Source organism: Heterodontus francisci, chromosome 3 (genome assembly GCF_036365525.1).
Source record: "Heterodontus francisci isolate sHetFra1 chromosome 3, sHetFra1.hap1, whole genome shotgun sequence".
In the NCBI taxonomy this organism is placed as follows: Eukaryota; Metazoa; Chordata; class Chondrichthyes; order Heterodontiformes; family Heterodontidae; genus Heterodontus; species Heterodontus francisci.
Genome location: NC_090373.1, coordinates 128,672,414 through 128,690,958, shown reverse-complemented (window position 1 = coordinate 128,690,958; position 18,545 = coordinate 128,672,414). Strand labels below are relative to the sequence as shown.

Here is an 18,545-nt window from a genome sequence, read left to right as displayed (position 1 = left end):
TCAAACAGCGTTGTCATTCAATTGAAGACATAATATTAGTGGGCACTACTAATGTACTGGACTTGTGAATTTCATGAACCCATGGTTGGTTAGAGATGCATGTTCTGTTAGGTATTGATCCAAGTATTTGAACAATTGGTCCCCGCATTCGGATTCATCCATGCCATATGAAAATGCATCGATTTCAAAAGAGAGGGAAAGCAAATGACCCAGGCGTGCCTGATCGAGGCACGCCGAGACAGTCATGTCAATTTCTTGTCAGGAACTATGAAAAGAATCAGATTTAAATAGTTATTTCTCATGTATTGATGACAACTATAAATTGGTGTAGATTGCAAGTACAATGGATTTTGCATTGTGTATTAAAACATAGTTATCAACTAATTAACTAATTAATTAAGATAACTTCAATGTGTTTTAAAGATAATTGACAATATTAGCCTTGTCAGCGTTGCAATCAGGGCTAGTCTCCATTAATATATTCAGAATACACGCAGGGAGTTCATGTATGATTATATGGATATATATGTAATTATTGCATATGCATGACTACAGGACTACACTATTCTTCATACACTACAATTGAATCCTAATAAAGGCATAACTAGTGTGCCAAGAAATGTTATGCTTGGGCCAGAATTTCCATAAACTGCAGACAGAAAATAGGGAGTTGTCAAAGCTTTGTACCACCGTTATTTTAATAATCAATTCAACAATTTAACCCAAAGAAAAACAACAAATCGCTTAACAAAAAAAAAACTACATTTTACACGGACGGAATTACATTTCTGAAATGTCCTGCTGGCTGCGAGTAATATTTGGCGGCGAATTGAACATTTTCAATGCGCTGAGCATAACCTATTAATTGGATAACCAGGATAATTGGAGGAAATTTTATGCTTGGATAAGGATTTTGTATTTAACAATTATGCTTGGATCAGGAATTTTATACAATATGAGTGAATGGGAAGTGGTTTGGTACTTCAGAATGCCATGCTTGAATCAGAATTAGGCGCAGATCAGCTATGATTTTATTTGGCGGGTTTTGTTTGCATTTTATCTTATTTAATTACATAGCTAGAGATGCTATTTTGTGCATTACTAGAAATCTATTATAATAGTTGATTTGAACTTCTACAATATATACATTTCAGCAATTTGGTGCAGATTATACATTATATTTTGCATTATTTTGCAATTTCATCATATCAGAAGCACTGATTTTCATCTCTTCCTTATCCATTACATACAAAGGCCTCCGCGTTTCTATATGTTGATGGTAAATTCTTAGTTGTGTTATATTATAAAACTTACATGGTGTCGAACTGCGTGCGGGGAAAAATATAATTGTAGTTCTATTAATCGTGTTCATCTCATTACGGCTTTACATAAGTAAAATGGTATTTTTGCTTGTTGCATGGGAAACTGAATGAAGATCGTGAATTATTTACTGTCACACCATTGTTTTCTGAGTAATTCTTGAAATAAACTTACGAATACAGTTAAGTGGAGAATGGATCCAGCGGTTAAGTAACACGATGACGATGTACACATTTAAATAGCCACATTTCTGTGACCCAGTAAGTTGGGTTGCTGGAGCAAAGTAGATCCAGTTTTATCTCCTCGGTGTCGGGCACAACATTGTTGTTTAAGTCCTTTCTGAGTAACCACAAAAGAAAGTTTATAAAACCTTTAGTTAGATCAATTTATTTCCAGAGTTCCTTTCCTTATCATTCAGATTGAAGATCTTGTAGTCGATTATGTTTATGAACATTGTTTTACCTGTATTTTGTTCATATATAATGTATATGAAAATTAAAGTGTAAACGTACATGGGGTAAAATAAGGTTCCGGAGATTTTATATGGGCCGCGAATCTTAGCGAATAAGTAGATGCGGGGAGGCCAGGAGCCAAGCCAAGGAGGCTGGATGCTCAGGGGGAGCGGCGTGTCGTCCAGGTCCGGGAACTCCAGGGCGTCCTCGGGGAAGTCGGTCGGGGAAGGATGGGTCGGGAGTCGGGGCCAGGGCTGGGGTCGGACGACCGCAACTCAAAGTCGGGCGCTTTTAGAATGGTGGCAGAGAATGATAGTCGCCCATGTTTTACCAATCCTCTGACCAGTTCAACCTCTTCAAAAACAGATTAAAAAGACGTTCGCAAAATGGCGATAAAATGTTTATTGCTTGTTGAGGTTAATAATGGGCAAATTATAATCCATTCTAAAAGTGAGAATTTCACTCCGGGTCAGACGTGACCTTCACTTTAGTGAACAGGGACAATCTGAAGTGTCACCAAGGCAGCAATCGGGTTCGTCTAGTTTGAGTTCCTCTATTTCAGGCCCAGTGACTGATCAATTAATTTCCACCGGGAGCCCAGACTCCCTGGGCAATGCAAAGCCCAGTGCCTGTCACTGTATTTGCAAATGTGTTCATTAGTATAATATTTGGGAGATTTAAAAAAAAGTAAAAATGACTTAAGGGAAAGTATACGGGGAGTTTGTTTTCTGTTCAAACTACTCGGCCGTTGTATATAGAATTAAATAATAGTCTGAGCAGAAATTGTTGTAAGATTTTAGTATTAATGTCAGTTTTTTTAGTGATCAGGAGCCCATGAAGGAGAGATTTCCCTCTCCAAATGGTACTTCATGGGCCACAGGACCCCGGGAATTGAGCAAGACCCCAGCATTCAAACAACTACTTTCCTAAAAAGGGTGAAACTACTCCCTGAATTTTCACCCTTTGGATTACCTGCCTTCATAAACCAAACATTATTTCTTAAAATTATAATAACAGTGCACAGAGACAAAAGCACGTGTAAGCGGTATTGTAAAGGTTGTAAAACATTGTTTTCATGCTGAATATGGTGATTAAGTACAGGATGTCAATAGAGCAAGTACATTAATATAAAACATGAAAGATAAAGGAAATCAACTGGATTTGTGAAGTGAGATTTCATCCTCTCTCTCCCTCTCTACTGCGTTATGAATTGTAACTGATTTAAGAGCGCATTCACACTCCATCAATGAACTCGGTGGCTATCGCAAACTCTCAAACCTGCTTCAGGTTTGGAAATCCCATTCACACCGGCAGCTCCAAAATTTGATCTGATGGGGATTCCTTTGGTCGTATCATTGGAACGCACATATAAAACTAAGTAAACCTTAGAGACAGTGAAATTATTTTCTACTTTACCCCAGAAAGGGCAACGGATGGAGCAGTGATGTCAAATATCAGTAGCAATTTCTCCTAGTAAAATGTTGCCCTTCGGGAAGACGGACACCAAGGTTTGAGATCTGCATTATGGATCTGAAACCGCCAGATGCGGTGATATTTAAGAGCGGAGTCTGGCGATGACTTTGGCCCATCAGTGACCCTGTTTACACCACTGGTGCGGAGTTTCCGCTTGGGCTGCAATTGGCGAAATGCATCCGAAATGTGCGAAACACTGCATTGGTTTTGGTTCAAGTTACCGCTCAAATTCATTAGCATAAACCCCAACATAAAATCCCCCCATGAATTAGCGCAATCAAGAAGCGTAATGGATCATTATTAATTGATGCCTGATACAGGGTATTCTCGGGCATCATAAAGAGGAGTGGGATTGTCAGAAAATGAGCCATTCTTCAATTAAGCAAAGTTTAAGGCAAAATACTGCGGATGTTGGAAATCTAAACAAAAACAGAAAATGCTGGAAATACTCAGCAGGTCAGGCAGCATCTGTGGAGAGAAATTTTCCAGCATCCACAGTATTTTGCTTTTATTTTAGTGTGAAATTACATTGGTGCATCCTGCTTTGCTGTAACTGACTGAATTTGACCAATGTAAACTGAATTTGAAGTAATTGGAGGAGCAGCAGGAGAAAAAGACCCTGGTCAGGCTTCAACTGACTGCTGGTCACTGCAGGTACCGATAATTAACATTGGATTCATGTGACCACAGGTACACGTGCACCTGAGAGTCTGGGCAGAATATAATGTACACCAACAAATGGGCACAATCAGCAGAAACTCGACCTGGGGCATGGCCTGTTTTGTGGGCAGTGATTTCTTTGGGCCAATTGAACCATAGTAAAAGATCACGGATACTCCAGTGTAAAATGGCACAAATCACTCACATTAGAAGTTCTGCAATCTTTAGTGCTATTTTATTCTGTCATGCCCAGTACAGGCATGTCCTATGCATAACTTTAAACATGGGCTATCTTCAGTATAGCATCTTCTGTAGCTGAATTTTCCCTTTGTTGTAAATGAACCATAATGGACATTAAAAGTGGACATGGGCTGCAATGATAACCACCGAAGGTCAGCTGACATTCAGCTTGTGTATTCTGTGTAACCAACTGTGTAACCAACTGTTGCCAACTGTGTAACAGCCCCGACAATCAAATTTTTCTGCAGCACCTGTGGAAGAGCCTGTCACTCTAAAATTGGCCTTTATCGCCACTCCAGGCGCTGCTCCACACACAACTGACCACCTCCAGGCGCTTATCCATTGTCTCTCGAGATAAGGAGACCAAAGAAGGATTCGAGGACTCACTGGCTGAAAGGACCAAAGAATACCTTCCAGACTAAGAGGTGTCATCAATGCCCATCCTGAAATCATAGGGAGACATTCCTGAATTGAATGGTTTTCTCCTGAAACAAAGAGGTGATTGTCTTAACACTCCTCAGGATGAATGTCTTAGAACAATAAACAGGATGAGGCCTAAATCCCCCCATATTTGGAAAAGGAACGGTGAAATGTCACATGGTGGGGCAACCATGTTGGGCTTCTTATAAAAATCTTTAAAATACAGACTGCAGAAAAAGTAGGAAACAGACCCGGCAGTACCATCGTGCCTTAAAAGAACTGGAGACTGTAACATCTTTAAAGTCTCTGAATCTGTTCCTTTTCACCTCCACCAGTACAGAAAACTAAGCTCCTACTAATAAGTCTACAAGCAACTAACTTCGTCACCTGCTGAAAATCCACCTCTTCAAGAGAATCCTGCAATTACTTCGATATACAACTCCAGCTATCGAATCCACCTAACTATGTTTCAGGAGTGAAAATGCCATCTTCACTGGGCCCGCAACACATGCCTTTTTCCCAAGTTGAGCCAAATCACATGACTTATGAACTATTCCTTTGCTTGGAATTTGTGAACGTGCACTATCCTTTTTAATGGCTTTCTTTCTTCAGTGTGTGTGAGTGGTGAGTGAGTGACATAGCATTAGACTTTCGGGGTGAACGTGTGAATAAAAATAATCCTCTATATTTAAACCCGCGAAAGGCGTGCTGTTGGTCATTCTCAGAGCTTAAGAAACACAAACATATTTCTTTTCAAAAAACAAGACACTGATTATGGACCGAAAAGGGGAAATGAACTTGGGTTTCAGTTCTCTCTCAATTTTGTCCACAACAGATTCAATTACACCCAAATTACACTGATATCTGGGCTGCAATCATGCAGAAACTCCAGGCTACCAACTTTAACACCTTTGTGAAGCGGGAAGCACACTGCAGTGTGCTTAAAGATGGTTTATGAATGCATACTTATCACAGAATGTTCATGATTTGAAAACAGTATGCTCAACAGTTGTTATGTAACAATTTTAACCTAGCACTGAACACTCGTTAGTATAATAGTTATTAAATGAATATGGAAAGTATGAAAGCTGAAGACACATGATATGTTAAAGTATATTCCATTTCACATCAATCCTAATCAGTAAAGTTTTGACAATTTGAAATCTAATCACCACATTAGGGCATCATGTGGTGGAAGTTTACTGTGAATGAAGTAAAGCAAATAGTTATGAGCTCTCATTTACCAAGTAGAATAACAGTAAATGAACATTTTTTTCTTGGGAAAGGTATAAGACTGCAGATGCCAGAAATCTGCAACAAAAATAGAAATTACTGGAAATACTCAGCAGGTCAGGCAGCATCCAAGGAGAGAGAAGCAGAGTTAACGTTTCAGATCGATAACCTTTAATTCTGAAGACGAAAGTGTTGTCAAATAGGTTAGCCACCAGCCAGATGTGGGTAAATATGAATACAGATTTTTTTATTCTTTCGTGGGATATGAGCACCATTGGCAAGTCTAACATTTTTTGCCCATCCATAATTGCCCTTGAGAAGGTGGTGATGAGCTGCCTTCTTGAACCGCTGCAGTCCTTGTGGGGTAGGTACACCCACAGTGCTGTTAGGAAGGGAGTTCCAGGATTTTGACCCAGCGTGAAGAAATGGCGATATAGGTCCAAGTTAGGATGATGTGTCGCTTGGAGGGGAACTTGCAGGTGGTGGTGTTCCCATGCATCTGCTGCCCTTGTCCTTCTAGGTGGTAGAGGTTGTGAGTTTGGAAGGTGCTGTCGAAGAAGCCTTGATGAGTTGCTGCAGTGCTTTTTGTATATGGTACACACTGCTGCCACTGTGCGGCAGTGGTGGAGAGAGTGAATATTTAATGTGGTGGATGGGGTTGTTGATCAATTCGGCTGCTTTGTCCTGGATGATGTTGAGTGTCCTGAGTGTTGTTGGAGTTGCACTCATCCAGCCAAGTGGAGAGTATTCCATCTCCAGAATTGCCACTTATCAGCCCAAGCCTGAATGTTGTCCAAGTCTTGCTGCATGCAGGCACAGACTGCTTCAGTATTTGAGGAGTTACCAATGGTACTGAACACAGTGCAATCATCAGCAAACATTCCCACTTCTCTCCTTCTGATGGAGGGAAGATCATTGATGAAGCAGCTGAAAATGGTTGGGCCTAGGACACTACCCTGAGGAACTCCTGCAGTAATGTCCTGAGGCCGAGATGTTTGGCCTCCAACAACCACAACCATCTTATCTTTTACTAGTATGATTCTAACATCAGTGAAGAGTTTTCCACCTGATTCCCATTGACTTCAATTTTGCTAGGGCTCTTTGATGCCACACTCGGTCAAATACTGCCTTGGTGTCAAGGGCAGTCACTCTTCACTCACCTCTGGAACTGAGCTGTTTTGTCCACAATTGGACCAAGACCATATCCGGAGCTGAGTGCGCTGGCGGAAACCAGTGAGCAGGTTGTTTCCATAAACCTATATCGTTCACCTTTTCTGTTGTCCATCACTAGCATAGTTTTATGGAAATAGGTCTGGATCCCAGTATTTATGTATCCTGGTTGATGGTTCTCTTTATTTGTGTTCTTGGTGTTGCATTAAAGTTGGATTTTAACTGTAATTCTCTTCCTTCTTACTCTGCGATCACTGTGCCACAAGGAAATGGTCCACAGAATTAGTTCAGACTTCTTTTGTAGGCCAATGAAAGTCACCATAACCTTTGAAGTAGAAGACTTGCATTTATTTCATTCCTTTCATGACCACTGGATGTCTCAAAGTGCTTTACATCCAATTACATACTTTGAAGTGTAGCAACTGTTGTAATATAGGAAACACAGCAGCCAATATGCACACAGCAAAATCCCACAAACAGCAATGTAATAATGACCAAATAATCTGATGTTGATTGAGCGATAAATATTGGCCAGGGTACCAGGCACAACTCCCCTACTCTTCTTCAAAATAGTGCCATGGGATCTTTTATGCCCACCTGTAAGGGCAGATGGGGCCATAGTTTAAGGTCTCATCTGAAAGATGGCATGTCTGACAGTACAGCACTCCCTCAATACCACACTGGAGTGTCAGTCTTGATTTTTGTGCTCAAGTCCTGGAGTGGGATGTAAACCCACAACCTTTGGACTCAGAGGCGAAAGTGCTGCCAACTTTCCCACAGCTGACAAGGAGTCAGAGGTCATGTGCTTGGTGGGTATAGCCTTCCGGCTTTATTGTCTTAGAGTGAGGGAGTAAGTGTGCAAGCTGTGATCTGATGGTGGAGGGAGGTATAGGCTCAATCCTTCCCACAAGTCACAATTCTTCAGTGCACACCAGCCACAATAATTTTTGGCACCATGACTGGCGTATACTACAGGACACACCCTGACCCATCCAGGCACCTGAAGCAGCCTTTCAGAACTTCAAAGGTACTCTCCACCACCTGCTTGGCCGTTACATGGGCACATTTGCAATGCTCACTCCGACTGATGTCAGCATCCATGGTGTCAGGCACTGGGCCGTCTCCCCGAGGATCAAACTGTTGATTTACCAATCCTCACCAAACAACTGGGAGATGATTGAAAGATGAAGGATAAAGGTGATAAGACAGCTCCCTGCAAGCTGATATACAATTTCTGTTCCTGGGGATCACAGACAATCTGTATCTTAAGTGAAAGGTTGCCTTTTCTATTGATATTAGTCATAAGATTCTGTTTTGGTGTTTCTGCACCCATGTGGATTCTGTTGGTCACCCCTTGCATCCTGGAGAAGTCAATAAGCCTAGAACTGAATGGCCTGTCTCTTTGCTCTGTTCTGCACATGCCTAGGAGATTAATTCTGGTGCCTTGTGAAAAAGGGCATTTGTCACCTGCTGAATGCATCACTTACGTACATCCCCTGTAGTTGAATGGAAGGATCCAGAGCTGAAGAAGTGCGGATTGTAGTGACCTTCATCTCAATGGTTAACATCCTGCAGGAAGTAAACTGAAGCCATCATGTTAATGGCTTCCTTTGTGAAGCAAAGAGTTCTGAAGCACTGCCCCTCCGACAGGTCCTGGAATGACATCCACTGCCTGTACCCTATCTGGGTAGAATTATAGTGAGTGGGGCACTGTCTCCCACCATGGTGCGGCACTCTTCAGGAGTTTTTCCTCTGTTACTGCTCTCCAGCTTCCATGCTCATGCTGGACAGGGGAGGAAGGCCATTGCAGTGGTTTGATCCTGCTAGGAAGTGGACGACTGTAGCGTTCTAAAAACTCACTGGCCAGGATTTTATTCTGCCGATAGGGGTCTCGATGTCCACAAAAAACGACGCCGAGATCCCCACGTCACCTCTTCTCTGGAAGGACCGCCAAATCTAGTACAATCAGGCAGTTAAGTGGACAGCGGCAGGCCTTCCACAGGCTCAAGGACCTCATCGGCAGAAGTCCCGCCCTTGGAGAGCTTCCAGTCAATCAGAAGCCAGCAGCTGCAGCGCCACCGCGGAGTTGGTGGCTGCTGCTGGAGGAGTACCTACCAGAGGCAAGGAGCGTCACTGGATCCAGGCTACAGGTAGGTCAGGATGGGAGGGATCTCGCGGGTGGTGGTCGCAGAGGAAATGGCTAGGGGGTCGGTGGCAAGGGCAAGGGGTGGCTCCCAGCGGACCCTCCCCTTCCTGATGCTGGGTTCCTCATTCAGGCACTAAGTGCCTTTTATCGAGGGACCCTGCACCCGGAACCTCCATGCTTCCCGTGCAGCAACAGGGCCACCTGCTGCACGGCTAATTGCGGCTGCAACGGGAAGAGGCCTTCAATTGCCCAGTTAAGGGCCTCAATTGGCGGTGGGGCAGGAAGGACATTGACAGGCCTTCCCGCCCCGGAATAAATTTTGGAGGATGCGGGTTGGTGGCGGGGTCCCTCCACCATCATCCCTCTGTTACTCTCTCCATCTTCCACGCTCGTCCTGGACAAGTGGGGGGAAGGCCATTGCAGCGGCTTGATCCTGCCGGCAAGTGGAGCACTGTAGCGTTCTAAAAACCATCCCAGCCACCTCCAAACCCACCGCGGGGGAGAGCATAAAGTTCTCCCCTCAGCTTCAGAGACTGGCTGCACTTTGGGTAAGTCTAGTGAAGGTCTTAGTGATACAAAAAAATTGGGAGAAAAATTGATTCAGTACTGCATAAATAAAGCTGAAAGAGTTTGGGGCCTCTTCCAAGGCTAAATTACATGCAATTACACCAATGTCGGGTGACTGCAGTCCCGCTGTCCTTCATTTCTGGGCATTAATCGACGAGAGAAAAATTCAGCCCTAAAGATCCTATGATAATATTCAAAGAAAAGCAGACTCTCTAATCTTTTCCAAATTGGATCTGAGTCCACGAAAAGATCAGCCATGATCTTATTGAATGGCGGAGCAGGCTCGAGGGGCCGGACGGCCTACTCCTGCTCCTAGTTCTTATGATCTTATGATCTAATAAAACCAAAACAAAACAGAACTGAGAAAGAATTTCCTTTATAATAGCTCATTAATTGGATATTTTTCTTATCTGTTATTTCTTGGATCTTGCTGTGCACAAAATGCCTGCTGTATTTTCCTACTTACCTACTGTCACTGCTCGGCAATGAAATTCATCCTACATGAAGTATTTAAGACATTTCTGAGGGTCTTGATAAGGCACTATTAGGCTGATTTTGTAATCCTGCCAAAATGGAGCATGGAATGGTTAGTTGCCAGAGCAAAGCTAGCCAAAACACACTGAGTGGACTGCTGACAGATTTGTGGAGTCAACTTACTTGAATAATAAGCATAAACTCCAACATAACTTTGGCCATGTGCTAGCCTAATGAAGGATGTGGAAAATCTGGCTTACACCTCAAACTGAAACGAGATGTGCCTTATTAAAGCCAGTGACTGGATGTGGGGGTGAATAATGGAATACTGTTTCAGCTTTTATAAAGTCTTTACATTGAACCAAAATACTTGTCAGCCTTTACCATTGTGATGGTGTGGTGGGGTGGACCATGGAAGGGTAACAGGTGAATAATTACTAAGCAATAGTGAAGTAAAGAAAACACTGTGCTAAAAATTGGTCCACCCTGCTTTTTGGCACAGTGGCTGCTAATTGTGACTTGCCCACACCCATTGCCACAAAAACGTGGTGCTGCCTCCTCAATTACCTGGTCGTACTGTTGATCAGAATGGGGCTCGTGCTGCTGGCTGCCTGAGCACTCAGCAGATGACCATGCAGCATTAACAGAAAGCATGTGGTGCAGCCAATCTGCCCCTCTTAAAGGGAGTCACAGGAAGCTGCTGCTGATTGCTGCTGCTGCAATTCTAAACAAGGAAAATGGAACACCCAGGACAGAGAGAGGGCTCCCAGTTCACAGATGCGGCATTGGAGGCCCTAGTGGTGGAGGTGGATAGGAGAGAGGCTATGTTTGTGCGGGAGCCAGAGGCTGTCAAGGACTACCTTTCAGACAGGAATAAGACCATAGGTCAATGCCAGGGGCCTGACTCAGAGGACCCGACAGTGTGCCACAAGAAGTGTAATGAATTCACACGGGGGGGTCAAGGTCAGTGAATGCACCTTCACATGGCATCTCCTACCCACTGCTCCACCAACCTTACACACTACTCAATGCACCACACCCCCATTACTCACCCATCAAGGAACCCTGGCACAGGATTCATGCCTAACATCCATTTACTTCACCTGACCCTCACACACATTTCACACCCAGCTCCCACTGCTTCCACATACCTCCAGCTATTCAGCTATGGCAGGCACATCACAGAAACACAGTGCAACAAATCACTAACATTCATCCCCCTCTCTATCAGGATAAGGTAACCCCTAACAGGAGGGAGCAAAGCAGAACCGGTGGGGAACAAGGACACCTGCATCTCCTGACCCCTAGGGACAGCCCGATTCCCCACATCATGGAACTGGCTGAGACAGACACCGCGGCATCTGGCATTGCTGAAAACATCAAGTATGTTCCGGCCTTATGCCCTTTCTTTCAACTCTCCGTCTGGCATGATGAGCAAGCTGCAGATGGTGTGACCATAGATCTCTTGCTTTCCACCACACCTCCCTCCCTCACCCACCCTTCGCCTTTATCATTTCTTGCTCTCAAATGCTCAAGAACTGTCGCCTGTCCAGCCACAGCAGCCCCAGGAGGAAGAGAGAGACAAACACTACACCACTGATGAAGAGGCCCAAAGACTTGATCTGTCACTCACAGCCTCCAACTCAGATGCTAGCACTGCATATACCTTAGAGGCTAGTATAGAGTTAGGATCGGCAAGTGGTGAGTCAGTGGGCAGACGTGGGCTGCAGCCAGGGCGGGGGAAAGGATGGTTCGTGTGCCAGCTCACCAGAGGGCAAAGTCACCGATGAGTCCTGCTACAGGGGATTCAGATAAGAACTTCAATGGGGCAGCATACAGAAAAATGCTGATGAGGATGCACATAAGAAATGCTGGGTACATTGGTTGGCCTGCAAGACTGTCAAGGAGTCCAGCTCCAACTTTGCAGAAGGCATCAAGCAGAGCTTACCCTCTTCACAAGCTCTGCTCCAGCTCTCTGTCATGTTGCAGGCTCAGAGGCACTGCAAATGCAGTCCTCATACCTTAGCCTTTGTGTGGACAGATTACCCAATCTTCTATCCTCTCTATGAGGATGCAGCAACTCCCTGCCAATCCAAGAACTCACCACAACTATTCCAAAAACACTCCACAGTAATTCCAGAAACTTTGCAATAGCAGAAGTTATTATAAATTCCCTTAGCTGCAAGATGGATGCTTGACCTTTTAAATAACACTATTGCTGGACTCCTTTTGCAGCTGAACATGTTCTTTGGTGAGTGACAAGCAAATGCCTTGAATGGGCCTGTGTGGTCTAAGGTTTTAAATAGACCATCAAATCCACTGGTAGAGCTGTTTGACATCATGACAGCACCAGTTTGGAGGCTTCTGGCGCACACAGGGACTGCCTGCAGGAGCACCCTTCCCATCATGGAGCACCATGCAGGCCACATCAGACGCAGCTGGAGGCACTGCCCATCCTACTCACAGAGGTCCAGCTTCTGTAGCGCTGTCTTCAGTCGTGTTTCAGATCCAAATTTTGCACCCTCAATGTGCTGACAAGAAATTTTGTCTGTGGGCAGGTGACAGAGTAGCTCAGCATTCAACACCCTTTACAGGGTGCGAGAAAGTTTGTCTTGTTTGACACTCTGAGATATTTCCCCACATACCAGTAGTACACTATCTTTGCCAAGATCTGACAGCCAAACTCTACAATCTGCAGAATACATGGATGCCACCTACAATGCTCTGCACTGCTGGAAACACTGTCACGTAGGAAAGATTCTGTTCTCTATTGAGCTGGAGTGCTCTTCTGAGCTCCACAGCACTGCTGAGGACAGGTGCTGACCTATGCTACTTCCCCTCACATTCTCCTCCCACCATGAAAGGATCGAGAACGAGAGGGCACAGATTTAAAGTAATTGGTAAAAGAAGCAAAAGCGACATGAGGAAAAACATTTTCACACAGCGAATGGTTAAGATCTGGAGTGTGCTGCCTGCGAGTGTGGTGGAGGCAGGTTCAACTGAAGCATTCAAAAGGGAATTAGACAGTTATATGAAAAGGAAGAATGTGCAGGGTTATGGGGAGATGGTGGGGGAATGGCACTAGGTGAAATGCTCAATCGGAGAGCTGATGCAGACAGGATGGGCTGAATGGCCTCCTTCTGCACTGTAACAATTCTGTAATTCTGTGAAGTGCAACAGAATTTTGTTTAAATAATTGCATTGTTTGATACAGTAAACATAACAACTCCAAAGTACAATGATCTAATGCCTGTAATTTTATTTGTTTAAAGAAGCAGCATCAGAGTCTCACCACAGCATTCAAAGCAATGTTCTTGACTTTCTATACTTTAAATTTTTAATGGCACATTTGTTAAGGAACTCAAAGCATTATAATTTAAATGTTTGCAGCATTTTTAAAATCTATTTGACAATCAGCATTGTTTCCAAGATTTTTATTCTTCATCGCTTAAATCTGCAGCACCAGAGATTGTAATGGTTCTCTCTTGCATGTCTTTTTGCAATGTGTCTTCATCTGTTTTAATTGTTCTAAGATTAAAAGAAAAGATTATAGCATTAGCAGTTTCACAGTGAAGTGGATAGAAGATCAGGCAGGCACCGTTATTGTTGTGGCATTTTTATGAGGCTGTGCCCAGGTGATCCAATGCCTGTAGTTACAGGAACAGCAAAATCTGTCCCCATAGTATTCAAGTGGAAATAGGAGCAATGAAGGAACATTATCTGTATACCTTTAATAATTCATCAGTACCCAGCTGAAGACAGTATCTGTTAAATCATTGTGATACAACACAATATCAGGAAAGAATTCAGGTGGTTTTCCTCAGCTTAATGCCTATCCACCCATTTCCTGGGCATTAGATAGAGGAAAAAAGGAAAAAGGCACATAACTCCAGGACGCACAAGTAAAGTAGAAAAAAAAACTTACCTATTTGGGCTTTCTCTGGCCCTGATCATCTTCCCTACAGTCTTCACTCGGCTGTAGCTTTCAGCTCAGGCCATCCATTTAAAGTCACAGTCAGGTGCCTATGATGTCATCTGCATATGTAAAAATGGACGCTGCCAACATTGGCAGGTGTCCTTGTAACCTGTTTAGTACAGCAGGTTAACTGTCACCTCCTGGGTCTGGAAACTTTCCAGCCCTTTGGGAATGGGTGGGGAGGTGGGAAAGCTGGCAAAAATGCACAGGAAAGCATCAGGTGGTGTGCACATCATCTTCCCACCATCATGCCTTCTTGCCAGCAGCAGGAAAGGAGCAGATGGCCCGCCTGCCTGGAGCCCAATTGAGCCACTTAAATAGCCAATTAAGGGCCTTTTCACGCATCCACTGGCATTTTGCCAGCACTGGGTGGCCCTCTGCCATGTGGGGAAACTGCCTCCTGGCAGGCTCCAGGGGGGATGGGGGGGCTCCTTCTCACACACTCTTTGGCCCATGGAGGGGCCTTCCAGGAGCAATGGCTGCCCCTGCCAATGGTTGCCCTCACTGACCACAACGCACCCCCATCATCGGGGCCTGCCTGACTGGTGCATTTAGTGTACCTAGTCCCCACTTACCTGCCATTGATGCACCCTCATCCTGCAGGTGTAGCCCCAACTGTGGCTACCACTAGCAGTGGCATTGCTGAGGCTGCTGAGCAGCCGACCCTCTGATTGGGTGGCAGCTCTTGGAGGGCAGCTGCCCCAGCGGCAACCACTTAACTGGTTGCTGCCGGCAAGATGTGGTTCCAGGTCCCGCTTCCTGCTAAAGCAGGTTCACAAAACCCACTCCCCCCACCCAACTTCCACCATCAGCCTTGGTGTTTCCAGAGAAGGTAAACAACCTGAGTGATTTTAAATGCATTTACCCACCCAATTTCTACAGGTGTGGAGAGTTACAATTGTCCCCACTATAATGCAATTGCAACTATCAAATATGAACAAACCCTAATATTTTCTTCTCTGCTGTAGTTTTAATCATTTTTAAGGCACCAATATAAGCAATGGGTTTTTTTATTCATTAAAATAAACACACAGAGGGAAAATATTGACATAACTTCAACATCTTACAATTTTGTGGATGTTATTAACTTCTATGTCAAACCTTTTTCCTGAATTTTCAGGATTTGCCAGCTCGTTGGTTTATGGGATGGAGCAATAAATAGATAAATGGTTGGAGCACAGCCACACTAAACCTGGAACACTGTCCAGGTCTGGGTTATAGACCAAGCTGATGCGGTTCTAGTCCTAATGAATTTTGGAACATTTCAGGGATAATCTTATGAGCTTGTGCTCCTGGTGCATTTACCCACCCAATTTCCACAGGTGTGGAGAGTTACAATTGTCCCCTCTATAATGCAATTGCAACTATCAAATATGAACAAACCCTAATAGTTTCTTCTCTGTCCAATATTTTTCTTCTCTTCACGCCTTGCCTGTGAGAAAATGGATAGAAAATCCTGGAGAGATGTGCCTGAATTCCCAATATGTGCTCCCAGCAGTGAGGCTCTACTCCAGTATCAAAAACTCATTAAAGTACCTCCTTTGTGTTTGAAATGGGAGCTAGATTGAATAAAATAACATTTTAAATCAAAAACAAAACATTTGTTTGCCACATTAAGCACCACATAAGGATCAATTGTGTTATTGTTCAGTGCATTGCATATTTATTCATTGAGATTGAAATGATGATTGAAATTACCATTATAAAATAGATATGAACATCTGAGGATGTCTCAATTGAAATGAAATACTGTGCATCATTTTAAGTATTTTTTTTAACATGTTTTCCTGATTTTCTCTCTTTCACCAAAGGGGGGAAAAGAAAGCACACAAGTCTGATACCAAAATTACTCAAGAAATGTATTTACAATTAGAATTAAAATTATGCAAGTTTTTCATAAGTAAAAGACAAATATTTTTATAATTTTCTTTAACTATCTTACCATTTATTGTACAGTCATCAATAAGTGAAAAATATTCTTCTGCTGCTAAGCACAGGTGTGTTACAATACCTAAAGAGATTACCAATTTATAATTTTCTCCATCCTCTTCAGGCACTGGAGGAGTGAATTACTTTTACCTGATCAGTACAGTTTTTCTTTCGGTCACCTCCACAGCCTGTTCCTTGGAAATGCTCTCAACAGCATTGAGGTTCCCTTGCCCCATCACACAGAATCCACCCATCACTGTTGACAGACGAGAATCCTCTCCTTCAATCAACTTCCTGTAAGATTGGTAAAAAAAAAAGGTTTGCTTTAACAGTTTTCTAACTGACACTCCTGAAAGAATGTACTCAAGGTCAGAAAAAAGAAGGGCAAAGCTTCCTTTTATTTTTTTCAGAATAGTAGCAGAAATTAATGGATCTATTAGAGTAACAACTTACATGTATTTAACACCTTTCATGCCCTTAGGACATCCCAAAACAATTTAAAGCCAATGAATTATTTTTTCAGTGTATTTATTGTTGGCATGGAGACAAAAACAGCAATCAATATTCACTCAGCAAAATCCCACAAACAGGAAAGGAGATAAACAACCAGTTATCCTGTTTTTAGTTATGTAACTAACCAGGACAGTGGGAGGAATGTCCTGTCTCCTTCGAATAGTCCAATGGGATCTTTTACATCTACCTGAAGAGGCAGGCAGGATCTTGGTTTAATGTCTCATTCCAAAGATGGCATCTTGGCCAATATATTACTCCCTCAGCACTAGACAGAACTATCAGACTAAATTACAAGCTGAAGTCCTACAGTCAGCTTAATCCCACAAGTTTCTGCTTCAGAGGCAAAAATGCTACCAATTGGGCCAAGCTTAAAAGTTAAATCAGAGAGAATAACAAAGCGTAAAACATCATCCTAAATATGGGTACATTTTCATGCCTAAAATTTCCCTTTATAGAATCATAGGGTGAAATTTTCCTGGTCCCGCCAAGGCAGGCTTGAAGGCGGGATCGGGAGGAAAGTTGAAAGGGGAGGCGTTGGGTCAGCTGCCCAACGCATTGCCGCCTCAGCTGATCTAGCTGGAGGCGGGGTGAAACCAGCAAGGGCAAGCAACAGATAGCCAATTTGAATAATTAATTGCCCATTTATTAGCAGATTAGGTTCACCACCAGGATCTTCCTGCTGATGGATGGGTTCCCCCTCTGGGGCCAAAGCCCAACAGGTGGCTGGAGGTGACATGCTGGCAGCTGGCTGGGGCGAGCCCATGCGGCTTCTTTTAGTTCCCCACCCCATTTTCCCCTTGTGGTCCCCATCCTACAATGACATCGCCCATTTCTGCCAGTTGGGCCTGCAGCCTTAGGAACCCACCCACTGTCCTTAATTAGGTGGCGGTTGCAAAGGCGGCCAATTAGGAGGCCATCTCCTACAGATCGCGTGAACAGGTGCGTTGCCAGCAAGTGCGGGTTTGGGATCTGGAAATGGTCCCGTCCCAAGATTATTTTTAAAGGGGAAAAGATTCCACTCAAGGGTCAATTTTTGTGGGGATACATTAGTATAGTGTTTATGTTACTGGACTAGTAATCCAGAGACTTGGAATAATGATCTGGAGACATGAGTTTAAATCCCACCATGGCAGCTAAGGAACTAAAATTCAGTTAATTAAATAAAATCTGGAATAAAAAGCTATTATCAGTAATGGTGACCACAGATTGCCATAAAACCCAATCTAATTCACTGGTGTCCTTTGGGGAAGGAAATCTGCCGTTCTTACCGGGTCTGGCCTATATGTAACTCCAGACTCACAGAAATGTGGTTGATTCTTAACTGTCAACAACAACAACTTATATTTATATAGTGCCTTCAACGTAATAAAATGTTCCAAGGCGCTTAACAGAAGCAATACAAAACAAAATATGACATTGAGCCACATAAGGAGATATTAGGTCAGGTGACCAAACGCTTGGTCAAAGAGGTAGGTTTAAAGGAGTGTCTTAAAGATGTAAAGCTCGGTAGAGAGGCAGAGAGATGTAGGTAGGGAATTCCAGGGTTAGGGGCGAGGCAAATGAAGGCACAGCCGCCAGTGGTGCAGCAACTGAATTTGGGGATGCACAAGAGGCAGAATTAGCTGATTGCCCATATCTCGGAGGGTTGTGGGGCTGGAGGAGATTACAGAGATAGGGAAGGGATTATGGAAATAGGGAGATAGTCCTCTGAAAAGACCTAACAAGCCATTATATTCAAGGAGGTTGCTCACCACCACCTTCTCAAGATCAATTAGAGACAGGCAATAAAGCCTGGCCTTGTCAGTGACACCAACATCCCATGAATTAATATAAAAAATTGCATCCGTAAGTCCCGATTTTGGGTGCAAACAGATAATTTGAGCCCTGTTTCATTTTCAAGGCAAGCCCAAGGAGACTTTTGAAGCTACAGTCAGAAGCAGCCCCAAGCACTTTATTAGCTTATTTGGGAGGG

General features: G+C 43.6%; 1 protein-coding gene across 1 annotated transcript in view; it reads right to left on the bottom strand.

Moving 5' to 3' along the window:
• Positions 1–13,440: 13,440 nt before the first annotated feature.
• zgc:172323 (uncharacterized protein LOC564165 homolog) overlaps positions 13,441–18,545 on the bottom strand; it is a 48,420-nt gene continuing 43,315 nt past the window's right edge. The window contains exons 10-11 of the mRNA XM_068018726.1: positions 16,211–16,354; positions 13,441–13,683 (exon numbers count right to left, since the gene is read on the bottom strand). Coding sequence (XP_067874827.1) covers positions 13,590–13,683; positions 16,211–16,354 — 238 coding nt within the window. The 3' untranslated portion in view covers positions 13,441–13,589. The remainder of the gene's footprint in view (positions 13,684–16,210; positions 16,355–18,545) is intronic.